This window comes from Scardinius erythrophthalmus (assembly GCF_964197995.2).
Source record: "Scardinius erythrophthalmus genome assembly, chromosome: 1".
Lineage (NCBI taxonomy): Eukaryota > Metazoa > Chordata > Actinopteri > Cypriniformes > Leuciscidae > Scardinius > Scardinius erythrophthalmus.
Window position 1 is genome coordinate 66,432,719 of NC_138221.1, and position 14,632 is coordinate 66,447,350.

The 14,632-nt window shown below is 36.6% G+C and overlaps 1 protein-coding gene across 1 annotated transcript in view; it reads left to right on the top strand.

Annotated features, from left to right (window-relative positions):
- LOC308687844 (uncharacterized protein) overlaps positions 1–14,632 on the top strand; it is a 53,240-nt gene that overhangs the window by 10,451 nt on the left and 28,157 nt on the right. Inside the window, exons 4-6 of the mRNA XM_081360673.1 lie at positions 1,214–3,121; positions 3,248–3,421; positions 9,045–9,218. Of these exons, the coding sequence (XP_081216799.1) occupies positions 1,214–3,121; positions 3,248–3,421; positions 9,045–9,218 (2,256 nt within the window). The remainder of the gene's footprint in view (positions 1–1,213; positions 3,122–3,247; positions 3,422–9,044; positions 9,219–14,632) is intronic.

Consider the following 14,632-nt stretch of genomic DNA (forward strand, 5'->3'; position numbering starts at 1 on the left):
TCTCTCTGCCATTTCTCTGTTAGACCTCCATTTACACAGGAATGATTTTGTTACATCTGTTGCATCAGTGTTATATTGACAATTATCCTTTAAATAAGTGATTCACCGAAAGTATTAATTTTATTAAATCTGAAACAAGAAAAGTCTGTTTAGGAATAAATAAAATCTGTGTTTCCCAATCTGGTTGTCATGACAAATTGCTGGAGGTGCCACAAAATCTTTGCTCATTCCAATATTTTAAATATATAAATGTAAGTGGTTTGTAAGGATACTCTGATCGATCTGCCATAAATCAGCCAATAATAACTTCCTATGAATCGACTGATTGTCTCTAAACTTGTAATATTATGTTGATGACACAAATGCATGACTGCTCAAACCAGACAATGAAGCATATAAAGCATTTATATAAAGCACATATAAAAGAACTTTAAAAAAATCAGGATCCACATCAGCTGATCAAGATTACAGGAAATCTGGTGATTTAGACTTAAAATCTCCTCTGATTTTTCAAATGCTTCACTTGTGGCAAAGGGGACTTTTATGTGCAACAAGGAAATGCAGAAACAAGCTGAGTTTGCAGTCTCTTTTCATCTGCCGTCAGTCATCATTTACTGGTAAATTAATTACATGTAATCATTTAAGATAAAAACGGCCTTTTCTCCATGTCAGTGCTTCTGTTATAATTTAAAATAATGGTTTCTGGTTTAAACTTTATGCCAAAAATGTTAGCCTTCTTTCTTCTTTTCTTCTTTTTTTTTTTTTTTTTTACATTTTGACTAATGAAAACTTGATGTCTCCCTACTTTAAATATGGAGGTCATCATCTGCCCCCACATGCCTGATTTATAAGAGCTCCAACCCATGCTCAGTGTGCAAATTTCACAAAGACAAAATTTGGTCAATTCTACCTGAACTTTAATGGGGTTTTAAACTTTAAAGTTTAGTTATATTTTTGGTTTATTATGAAACTGTAGCAGGACAAATTAGACTATGGTGGGCTGCCACAATCTAGTTAATGAATGGGAAACATTGATGGGTTAAACATATTATTGCTAGAACAGAACCTTGAGAAACTCCATGTGTGATATTAGGATGTCAGTTGGCCATAATAGATGGAAATTCTTCTGTAAGAGCAAACACTACTCATATGATATGATTTTCATATTAAACATATTAAATTATTTTCTTTATTTTCACAAATGTGTTTTCAGTGGTGTGAGAGCTGACCAGATCAGAGATGTGTCCTGTCAGACCAGCACATCCTCCTCCTGTCAGAAACACATCAGTCATCATGACACAGTGCATGAGGATCTGCAGAGAGTCAAGGACCAGCACAAAACCAGCATGAAGAACAAGTATGAGAGGGTATTTGAGGGAATCAAACTACAAGAGAACCAGACCCTCCTGAACAGGATTTACACACAGCTGTACATCATAGAGGGAGAGAGTGAAGGAGTGAATGAAGAACATGAGGTGTTACAGATGGAGAAAAGTTACAAGACCCTTCAAGACACTCCAATCAACTGCAATGACATCTTTGATCCTTCACCTGAACAAGGATATGAGGAGAAGAGAAGAGAGAAGAAAGACAAAATCAAGACTGTTCTTACAAAAGGCATCGCTGGAATTGGAAAAACCGTCTCTGTGCAAAAGTTCATTCTGGACTGGGCCGAGGGAAAAGCCAATCAGGATGTAGATTTCATGTTTGTTCTTCCATTTAGAGAGCTGAACTTGATTAAAGATCATCAGTACAGTCTTCACAGACTTCTGCTGGACTTTCATCCTGAACTTCAAGATCTGGACTCAAAGATGTATGATGAATGTACAGTTGTGTTCATCTTTGATGGTCTGGATGAAAGCAGAATTACACCGATGTTTTCAGACAGTAAGAAAGTGTCTGATGTGACTGAGTCTTCATCAGTGTGTGTGTTGATGTCAAACCTCATGAAAGGAGATCTGCTTCCCTCTGCTCTCATCTGGATCACTACCAGACCAGCAGCAGCCAATCAGATCCCCTCAGACTACATCAACCGAGTGACAGAAATTCAGGGATTCAATGACCCTCAGAAGGAGGAATATTTCAGGAAGAGAATCAGTGATGAGGATCAAGCCAGCAGAATCATCTCGCACATCAGAAGAGCAAGAAGCCTCCACATCATGTGTCACATACCCGTCTTCTGCTGGATCTCAGCCGCAGTGCTTCAAAACATCCTGAAACAAGATCTCAGTGCAGAAATCCCTCAAACTCTGACTGAAATGTACATACACTTCCTCCTCATTCAGACTAGCATGAGGAACCAGAAGTATGAAGAGAGAGATCCAGAGAAACTCCTGCAGTCCAACAGAGGAGTGATTGTGAAACTTGCTGAACTAGCTTTCAATCAGCTGATGAAGGGCAATGTGATGTTCTATGAGGAGGACCTGATTGAGAGCGGCATAGACGTCACTGACGCCTCAGTGTATTCTGGGATTTGCACTGAGATCTTTAGGGAGGAATCTGTAATTTATCACAGGAAGGTTTACAGCTTTGTACATCTCAGCTTTCAGGAGTTTTTTGCAGCTCTGTATGTGTTTCTCTGTTATTTACACAAGAAGAGTGAAGTTCTGAAAATGTTCCTCACAGGAAAGTCCAGAACTCAGTCTGGGAATGTTTCTCTGGATGTGTTTCTGAAGGGAGCAATGAATAAAGCCTTGACAAGTAAAAATGGACACCTGGATCTTCTCCTTCGATTCCTTCATGGCATCTCGCTGGAGTCCAATCAGAGGCTCTTACAGGATCTGCTGATTCACAAAGAGAACAACCCAGAGAGCATCAAGAAAATAATCCAAAACCTCAAACGAGGTCAGAAAAACAACGTCAGTCCTGAAAGATGGATGAATCTGTCACACTGCTTGATTGAGATGAAGAATAATTCTATTGTTGAAGAAATGCAGGCATTTTTTAAATCTGGAACAAATGAGAAACGTCTTTCTCTTGCACAATGTTCAACTTTGGCAAACATGATCCTGATGTCAGAGGAGGTGATTGATGAGTTTGACCCTAAAAAGTACAAGATCATATCATCACAAGAGGGTCGAAGTAGACTGTTACCTGCTCTGAGGAACTGCAGAAAAGCTCTGTGAGTGTGAAAATATGAACATAATATCAACTGAATTGAAATATTAACATAATACCCCCACAATGATGGATGAAGTTGGTCTTGTCACCTGCATGCCTTTTAATCAAATATCCTTTATTTTTTCAGTTTCGCAGACTGTAATCTCACAGATCAGCACTGTGAAATTGTGTCTTCAGCTCTACAATCATCAAACTCCCCCCTGAGAGAGCTGGACCTGAGTAACAATGACCTGCAGGATTCAAGAGAGAAGCTGCTCTGTACTGGACTGAGGAGTCCAAACTGTCAACTCAATGTTCTGAGGTTTGTGTTTCACATTTATTAATTACAGTTTCTCAATTGTTTATATATTTAATTGAAACTTGAAATGCAATCACCAACACTTAAAAACTCTAATGTACCAAATCCTTATACAAGGCTGCAAAATTGCCACTACAGTTCCTGCTTTACACTCAGTTTTCAGTTGTATATCATATTAAAAAACACTACACACAGTTCTCTGTATTAAGTACAACATTCAAAATTACTGTAAAATCTCTTTAATCTCTTTGGAAAGCAACATATTTCAAAATGCCAAGCTCTTTACACAAATACCCTCTCCTAACATGTGTAAACAGTAGTTGTCGAATTGTTCACTTAGAAATCAGAGCTTTAGCACAGTTAAAGGGATGGTTCTGAGTAAAATCAACCTAGGGTCCTTTGCACCATGACATCGATCCAAACACCCCCCCCCCCCCCAGAAGCCTTTTTTCCCTTGGTTGAACATTTTTAAAGTTAGAGCTTATTTAGAGATATCAGCCGAATGGCTCCAAATTTGTATTTGTATGCATAAGGATGTAGTGTAACAAGGATTTTTTTTTTTTTACGAAGTGTTGACAACTTAGTGTTAACTAATAATTGTTATAAACTGGTACTACCAACAAAATATTAGTGCATTCCTGGAACTGGGCGTCGTTACACTACCTCCTTATGCATCGTGCTTACGTGGTTTTCTCAACTCACTGAAGTGATGTCGGTGCCCGGGTTAGCAGTAGCATGAGCCGTCAGGCAAGTGTTATTGAAATAAACTCCTGATGTACTTACACACTTTCCAATGCCTCGTTTTATAAGTACAGAACCTATTTGTACTTCTGTAAAAGTTTGGTACCATTCTGGGCATTATTAGTGTGGTAATTTACGAGATACAAATTGGAGCCAATAGCGCCTGCACTAAGCCATTCGGCTGATATCACTAAATAAGCTCTAACTTTAATAATGTTCAACCAAGGGAAAAAAGGCTTCTGGTGGGGTGTTTGGCTCGATGTCATGGTGCAAAGGACCCTATAGGGCTGCACTATATTAAAGAAAAATGCGAAATTCGATAACTCATTAAATAATGCGATATTCGATATGTGATACGATAATGCTTAATAAAATAAACTTCAATTATCTTTAAAATATATTTAAAATTATATAACCTACATATGTGTTTCACATTCTTTTTGTGACAAGAAAACATCCCTGTAGCTTCTGAAAGTGAACAGCAGTGTTTTACTGTTATATAAGAAGTGTTATTTTTACATCAGTGTAAACCACGGGGTTCAGGGTTTCGGGGTTTCAGGTAGGCCTACATTAGGTTTATCAAAGAACAGAAACTGAATAATCAAATGCAAAAATAAACACTGCTTAGTTTTCACTGTATGAATTAAATACTGATTCTTATTTAAGCTACAAAAGTTATTCAGCCAAGAGCAGTGAGTGATTTTCTCTTTGTCTTTTGTTCATGACCACAGTTATTGCAGTAGATATAGATATGCATATTAGAGCCCGACCGATATGGATTTTTGGGCGCCGATACCGATAAAAAAAAGCCAGATACCGATATATCGGCCGATATTATTTATGTGTATATTATAATACAGTAGCAATATTATTTATGTGTATTATAGTACAGTAAGTTTGGACACACTTTACAATTGGTGTGTACAAACATTTGATGGGTACTAGAGCCCGACCGATAAAGGATTTTGAAGGCCGATACCGGTACAAATATTTGTTGGTTTTAAATTATTTATTTTTTTTTCAGAAACGCGCAACAAAACATTAACAAATTTCCCTAACATTAGTTATTTGTAGTTATTTATGAGTTTTAACTAAAATGATATGATAATGCATTTTAAAAAGAAACTTGTTTCTTTTATTGTCACAACAGAACAGAGGAACATCAAAATATATTAAAGTTCTGATAAATAAAATGTATAAAAATACAAACTTAAGATTTTTTTTAAGACTAAACGTTTAGTCCTTTGAACAAAAACAACAATTTCACATTCAAATTGACAACAAATTCAAATTGTCATAATTTACTCTCTCAAGTTGTTTTTTTCTTCTGTTGAAAATAAGTTATTTGGATGAATGTGGGTAACCAAACAGTTGATGTACCCCAGTGACTTCCATAGTATATTTTTCTCCTTTGGAAGTCAATAGGGACCAGCTACTGTTTGGTTACCCACATTCTTCAAACTATTAATATTAGAAAAATATTAGAAGGAAATTAATACAGTTGGAACAACATTAGAGTGCCTGTAAATAATGAGATCATTTTTATTATTGGGTGAACTATCCCTTTAAGGACAAGCGGCAATGTGTTTACAATTGCTACTGTCTCTTTAAGAGCTGAGCACGACACGACACGTCTAATGTACACGCATTTGACAAGCAGATTTTCTCTCAATTTTTGCCTTTACTTTAGACAACCGACTTTGTTTATGTAAATATTGTGTGTATTTAACAGTATTAGCACAATAATACTCGAAAGATAACTAAGTCCAGTATCCAGGCGCTGGTAGAAAGGTTTTTAGTGCATGTGAGCTTCACATGTACGCGCTGAGAAACGCACACGTTAGAACAGCGCATCAGCATTTAAAATTAAATGTTTAACCGACAAAGCATTAAAGCACATGCACATTATGAACTTTTGTGAACTGCAGTGTTAACATTTTATGTGAATATAGCCTACGTCGCGTTGTTCCGCTTCACTCTCGGCTTATTTAACCGCAGCAAAACTGGACATGAGTCACGAATTTTGTCATCCTTATTTGAGTTAAGAGAACTGATAGGGATGTTATTTTAATTGTTATTCAAGCAATGTATGTCTCGTGAGTCGTGACCAACTCACCATGAACACACTTCACCGCTGATCTCACTCGCGGTTCTCTCTGCCCGACTCGGGCTGGATCAGCAGGTTGCAGAATGTGCGGCGCGTTATACACGAGTGTTGCCAACAGGGACGGTGTAGAGTGCCCTCTGGTGGACAAACTATACAACGCCAACACTCATAACATGGTTGAAGGGTGTTTCGTCCGTTTTTATTTTATTTTTGAAATATTCATTTATCGGCCGTTATAAATGCCGATACCGATAGTTTTGAAAATGCCTAATATCGGCCGATAATATCGGCCTGCCGATATATCGGTCGGGCTCTAATGCATATCGCGATATATACATTTGCAATATTTCGATAATTTCAATATATTGTGCAGCCCTAGGACCCTAGGTTGATTTTACTCCAAACCATCCCTTTAAAGGACAGAGATGAGCTTTGCTATTTTGAATGAAAAAAGTGAAGCAAGAGTTAAAGGTGAAGGAATGAGGGTAAGAGGAGGTTGAGGACAAGGACAGACAGTTGTCTTCTCTCTGACAATTTATTCATATCTACTTAAGTATAACTAAGTGTATTTTTGGCCTACTATAAATTGGTATACTTAAAGTCTACTAAATTGGAACAACTAATTAAACTTTTAGTGCTTTTAAAACACATTGTAATGGCATTTCAAGTACACTTGAAGTGTGCTAATGGCATCATTATAGTGTGCTCCAAATACAATAAAGTAATCTTTATAAATAATGGCACAGCTTAAGAATTTAACTTTTACTGACATTTTAACTCTCATATCATCAGTGAAAAAATGAGAACAGATATATGTACATTGATTGTAGGAACCACTACTGACTGGAATCGAACACGAGTCGCTGCGACACAAGCTCACTCGATTTACCAGTTGCACCACCACGCATATATTCATCACGCAAACTTGGATTACATTAACTGGCATAACATTAGTTTTATTCTTGTGCACACACTAAAACAAAGACAAGTTCTGTTCATTCTGAAGAATGTGAATGTGCAGAACTGCTTGTGTTTCAGTGTGTGCGGAGGAAATAAAACCATCCGTAACATTTCTCTGCTGTGTAAGGGAACTAGGATCAATATAACTCAAAGGGTGAGTTAATTACAGTGAACAAGAACCAAATGAATATGCAAATGATTCAGAATTAATATTTAACACTTTATCAACTATTCATCCACCGATAAATTGAGATTAGGGTATTTTATCAATTCTGGACATATTATCATCCCGTGGCCTATGGTAATAATATCATAAAATTATGATCACTGATTATGAGCAAGATAACAAAATCTACAGTTTAAGGCAGTAACTTGTAAGCACACAGCACAAGACACACAATATATGTAAAATCAAACAAGACTTTACTGAACTACTCTAATACACACAAACTAATCTAATGAAAACACAAACATCCATTCAAACAGTGGCAGAAGAAAGTGATGTTATTAACGGAGTATGAATGAGTCACAAATGTCTAGCATTAGACACTATTTCTTGACCGCAACCTTAGAGAATCAATACACTAGAAATTCAACCTTAATTAGTTTGCTTAACCCTCTGGGGTCTAAGGTGCTTTTGGTCTCTTTAAATTGTAATTACAGCTTTATTTTCTACTAGAAAAAAACTCTCCAGTGTGTTCAGGTTTTTACTCACGGACCTCGAGGGACTGAATAAATGAACTGAAGATTTCCATGTCAAAGAAAACCATGGACCAATGATAGTTTGAAGGTGTTTACCATGTAGAAAAGCAGAAAACTCAACTCAAACTGAAATTTTACTTTCACTCTCACTTTGTCAACTCATTGACGTAAAGGAGGCTTGCATCAATTATTGGTAGAAGCAAATATAAGGGTGAGGCTAGTGCACATGGGGAGATATGTCACAAGTGAATGTAGTTCTCGCGAAAGGGTTGTCTGAGAGGAGTGAAAAGTTTGAGTTGCTGTGTGGAATGGAATATTTGATCATCCACTGTGGTCGCAGGAGACTCTTCAGAAACTTTGCGATCTGTTAAACTTCAGTGACTCAAAGCCATTCTCTCACAAAAACATTTCAGCACACAGACACACATGCACTTACGCACTGGCTTTTTTAATATAAACTTCCGATGTGTCTATTGCAGCTACTTTTCCAAGTTTACTAAGATTGATATATATATTTTATTTTTGTTTGGTTGTTTACACCTTCTACTTCTAACTGCTTATTTAATGTTTTCTTTTACATTAAATCATGTGGAGTTAATGTGGATATGTGAATCTACTGTTGCTGAATCACTGTTACTACCAACTGATGTATCTGCAAGGGTTCACTGCTTATGTATTTTTATGTATGTGTGAACCAGTGGTGGTGACTGAAATTGTTCAACGATTGTTGATTTCTTCTCCTTCTTTGAGGGGTGTTGTTTAAAACCTTTTATGTTGAAAGACAGAAAAAGTCAGACTCTTTGAAATATTTTTGTTTGTTGTATGTAACAGGTGGGTTAGTTATGCTGTCCCGGGTTTATTTTGACAGGCCTACTCTTGTCTGGCACCCGAACGATTTGATTTAAAACAAGTTATTTATTTATTTATTATTATTGATTTAAATAGTTTTTTGGGGAGACCGATTTCCCTTGAAGTATATCAGGGCCTTTACATTCATGTTCTTTGCAGACCCTTTTTCAAAAACATGAGACAATGCATACAGTTCCCTAAAAACACCAGTCTGCATTAATAATATTGTTTTTGTAATGATTTGCTTCTCATTTCTCCCCTGTTTAGGTTGGCACACTGTAAGCTCACTGGTCAGTGCTGTGAAATTGTGTCTTCAGTTCTACAGTCATCAAACTCCTCCCTGAGAGAGCTGGACCTGAGTAACAATGGCCTGCAGGATTCAGGAGTGAAGCTGCTCTGTGCTGGACTGAATAGTCTAAACTGTCAACTCAACATACTGAGGTACTTGAGGGTCTGTGAAAAATAATCACACAAGGACATATCGTGGCAAACTTATTCTGAAATGCTTAATTTTTTCACATCAATCTATACTTAAATAGATTTGTAATTAAATGCCTTTCTGTGTGGAGTTTGCATTTTCTTTCTGTGTTAGTGTGGGTTTCCTACTTGCACTCCAGTTTTCCCCACAATCCAATTAGTGAATCGGAGACAGTAAATTGTCCATAGGTGTGAATATATGTGTCTGTGTGTGAGCCCTGTGGTGAACTGGACATCTCTGCCGCACTAAGGCAAAAGGTCGTAACTTCAATTTTTGGCGAAAATGAGTTATTGTAATTTTTAGGACAATAAACATAAGTTTTATCATGTAGACAAACATCAAGTTTCAATTCGATTGTTTTTTGGGTGGAATAAGATTATGTTTTTGCCGTAATTTCAAAAAGCCAAGGGGAAACTATGGTAGAAGCCCGTAACGTCAGTTACGGCTTTATGCCTTCGTTTCTCGCTGCTCCTGAACACTCGAATGAAGTTACGGGTGCGCTGCCGTGAAGTTACGGCACTGCCTTCTAACCGACCATCAAAGTATTGCCGCGCTGGAGTTACGGGGTTATGATGTAGCAATTAAATCACCTCAGACACACACGTACATTTTTCACAGTGATTGCTTTTGTTAGGTTTGAAGAATGGCATACTCTCGGGGGAAAATGATGGTGGAGATGGCTTTGAATCTTTAACATCCAATAATAGCTAGCGGTAGCCTTAAGCTAGCGATACTACTTCACAAACTAGACACAAACACTTTTCGAGCCATAATCAACAATTTATCCAGTAACAAGCGCTGAATAGAGCAGGCTTGTATGATATCTTAATTCACAGCCCGTAATACAAAGCTACATGTACAACTGAAATAAAATATGCTTCATAGCTAGCTCTCGCCTGCCAATGACAGTCCACTGACTGAAAACTACGCGAGTTGGTTGGTTGGAGCCGCAACGACACACCCATTATACAAAAGCAACAGGAATAATTTAGAGCCTACCTTTTGTTGAACCTTGGTTAAAATCCATGTCAAACAACCGACGAGAAGGCAAATCCATTACATCCACCACGAGTTTTTAAAACTTGCTACCGGCTCTAAAACTGAAGTGTGTGTGTGTGTGTGTGTGCGTGTGCGCGTGCGTGCGTGCGTGAGAAAGAGAGAGAGAGAGAGGCGCGGACGCGATCCCACTGTTCGATCGCGCCCGCACCTCTCTCTCTCTCTCTCTCTCTCTCACACACACCGAGTCACACGCACGCGCGCACGCACACACACACACACACACACACACACACACACACACACACACACACACACTTCAGTTTTAGAGTCAGTTTTTTAAAAAAAAACTTTAAATGTTCCACATCTTTTATACTTTAGTGGTGTTAATCAACTTTGTTTTATGAAATTCATGTTAATTAAAACCATTCATACTTTTCCAACTATTCTCACTACTTTAACTTCTTGTTGATACATGTAAAGCCATTTTTATCATAGTGAGTCCAATTTTAATATTGCTTACATTTTAAGCATAACATTGGCTATAAAATAGAAGTTAAGGTCTTTTGCCTTGGTATGACCGATTGTCATTTTGTGGGCAATGCTAAGGCAGAATACAGTAACTTCCGAAAAAGGGTCAAAGGTCAAATTTGAGTTCAACATTTTTTTGTAGATGGGTTAATAAAGGTATACACTACAACATGTGAAAATTACAATATTATACCTATAACTCAATTGCCAGGACATTAAGATAACTTTAAAGTCATTTTTCTCAGTTTCACACTCTGGTGAGTTAAGGTCTTTTGCCTTAGTAGGGCAGATCTGTCCAGGGTGTCCCTTGTCTGTGGCCTGAGACGGTCCCCATCCAACCTCACAGAGCATGAGAGGACCTGCAAAGAAGAATGGGAGAAAATCCACAAATCCAGAACCGCATCATACCCAAAAAGACTTTAATCTGTAATCTGCACCAGATTAGGTGCTTTAAATAAGTATTGAGTTAAGGCTTTGTGTACTTAAGCAAAGTAAATATTTCAGTATCACAAATCTGTTTATTTTATTTTATTTATTTATTAAATTTTTTGGGCTTTGTCATTATATAGTGTAGATTAATGTCGAAAAAAATAACAAAAAACACTACAGGCAGCATAAGGTTGCAACATGAAAAATAAATAAATAAATAAATAAATAAATAAGGGGCGTGAATATTTTTCCAAATTGGCAGCAATGGCTATATAATCTATTTAGGCTTACAATGCTTTAACCCTCTGGGGTCTGAGCTGTTTTCTGGGCCCTGGAGGTGTTCTGACATGCTCTGACATTTGTGGTTATTTCTGTTACTTGTGACATTTTCATGGCTAAAGTCTGATTACACTGTATTCAGCACAAACTCTGCTACAATAATATATCAGCAGCATGTATGCAAAAGTTTGTAGTTTTGAGATAATGACATTTATGCGTGGTTTGTGAAAATACAAAAATAAATTCTCACTGAAATAAGGTCATGAAATAAGGTCATATACTGATTATTTCTTCACAAGACTTTTGAAAATTGTATGACGTAGCCTAGAATATTTGCTCTAAAACTATGTGAGAATCACCCTGACTGCTCATTCAGAGAAGACAATATATTGATTTAAACAATTTACGACGTGTTTTGTGTTAGAAAGCAATATGCGAAGGGGCGGATCATCTCATTAATATGAAAGCTTTCCACACCTGAGAAAGACAAAGAACCTCCCTAATGGCCCTATTAGGAGCTTATCAGGGCCCATCATTCTGACCACCCTTGCACAAAGAATGAGGAGATTTAAAAAAGAATGGCTTTTAAAATTGTTTGGATTTATTTACAACACAACATAATCCAAAGATACACAACAAAAAAGCACTTATTGAAGAAAGAGACCTTTGTGCCATTCCTAAAAACATTGTACATACCTTTCATTTTCTAAGGTGTTTGATTTTCACTTTACCATGTTCATGTACAGAGACATGTACTGTGAATGTTGAAGTCAGCAGGACTCAGTGGCATCTGGGCCCTGAAAAAAAAAAAAGTGAACATACTGATATCAAGAGAAAGGCCTGCATGATTTTGGGAATACATTTTAGATTTTTCTTGTTAAAATTGCTTTTTAAAATTCACAGAATACACACACTCACACAAATGTTTCCAACAATATATTATATAATGAACACCAGTTTTGTTGTGCCTTGTAGGTATAGGCTATGCGCAGTGCTGCATAAAATAATAACAATATAGCAGCCTATATATATTTTCAAAAAGATTTCAGTAACAACTAAGCGAGAGAAAAATATATTGATTATCATGTAACTTCAAATGTTTCCATTTGTTATGATGATATGAAATGAGATAATAGTAAAAACATGAAGCCGTTTGGAGCGTTTTGCTTTTCCAAAATATGATACATTAAAACGCGATCGCGATCAAAAATATGATACATTCAAACGCGATCGCACTCAAATATAAAACATTATGGTTAGGCCTACCATATACATATCTACGTTTGAGCAGATATCCACAAACACAGTAACAGTAAACACGGGTCTAAATATTATAATATTCACCATATATCTAGCAACAGTTCAACTGCAATGTGAAATTTATGCAACAATAGCAAACATGTAAGAATTTCTTACCTTATCTTTCTTGTCTTCAAATATCGTTCTTCTTCTTCTGATGTAAATCCAATCTAAGCTCAGGCACGTCTTTCAAACTCGACGAAAAGTGAAGTGAAGTGTTTTGTTATTGAGGTAATGAGGGCGATCGCGTTCCATGTGGAGATTTGCATGTGAATATCTTTTGCGCGAGTGGGCGTGGTAAATTAAAAAATAATTAGGAAGCGTTTGAGAAGCTGGACATCTTGTTGGTTTTATACAAATTACTTAAACAGAGAATATTTGATTTCGTTTTGAATCCGATCATTTAAAAGTACACACTTAAATGTTTATAAAGGTGTATGGCTCATAAATGTGTGACAAGTATTCGCTGAGTTTTGTTTCAGTTTATAGACGTGCTCAAGAAAAAAAAGTTCACCGCGACGGAGAGGCAGAACGCACACCCTGTTTATTTTCTTTATTTTACAAAAGCACAATGTTTTGATTTGATTGGAAGTGGACACATACAAAAGTAGAAATACCACAGATTCTTTTTTTATATTTCTTTTTTCTGTATGACCATAAATGACGGAGAAATTTAAGTTTATAGTGCTACAATGTGGAGAAAATGCAGCAAAACGCGCCGGCACGTTTGTCGACCTCAGAGGGTTAAGTTAAATTGTGTTACTTTTGCTCATTTTAATTAATTAAACAACAAGAGGCAAAACAGATTTTTTTTTTGAGTGTATGTTTGTTGAATGATGTCAATTGTGATTTTCACTTTGATGCAACATAATGAGTATAATAACCCCCAAATCTAAATTTCTCTTCGAAGGAAAATCTGCCAATTACAAGGAGCAGGCACACACAAACCTTGTCTCCTTCTTTGTTATTCAGAGCAGATTTTCTGTAGCAGACTTGAGTCATGACTATACTGCCCTCTATAGGTCTGGTGCAGTCATAGTGCACATGTGTCGAATGTGTCCATCCTGAGCATTATTGGAAATTATATATTGGGCCAATGTAACTCAGTTAAGTTAAAACAGCATTCCCTTTTTTTATGTTAAATAAACCTGATTGAATTAGGTTACAACAAAATTAAAATTTATAGGCTGAATCAGTTATAAATACCTCCTTAAAGCAACAACTGCACATTCACTTTTTTATAGTGCATGTTTATGTGAAAAAAAGCATGTTTTCTAATGTAAAAATAAATAACTTGCTCATCATAAATTATATCCTCGGATGTTTTGAGGTCCCTCAAAATTAAACTGAAACCACAGTTTCATTCTTTTTCTGAGGTAGATTCTTCCAGGATTATTTCTCACCGCATCCCAAATTTCCGAGTTACTGTAGAAAACCCTGTTACTACCAACTGACATATTTGCACAGGTTCACTGCTTATGTATTTTTTTGTATGTGTGAAAGAGAACCAAAAAAAAAAAAGTTGTGATCTCTGAAATTGTTATTGATTTAACCCTCTGGGGTCTGGGGTGTTTTTGGGGTCCTTGAGATGTTCTGACATGCCCTGACATTTGTGCTTTTTTCAGTTGCTTATAAACATATTAATGGCAAAAAAATTACACACTATTTAGCACAAACAGGGCTACCATAATATGTGAGCAACAAGAATGTACATGTCTGCATTTTTGAGAGAATAATGTTTATGCGTGGTTATTGAAAAAACTAAAAACTAAAGTTTCTGAAATAAGGCCACAAAACACATACTAAATATGTGGCAATAAGACTTTTGACTAATGGATTTCAT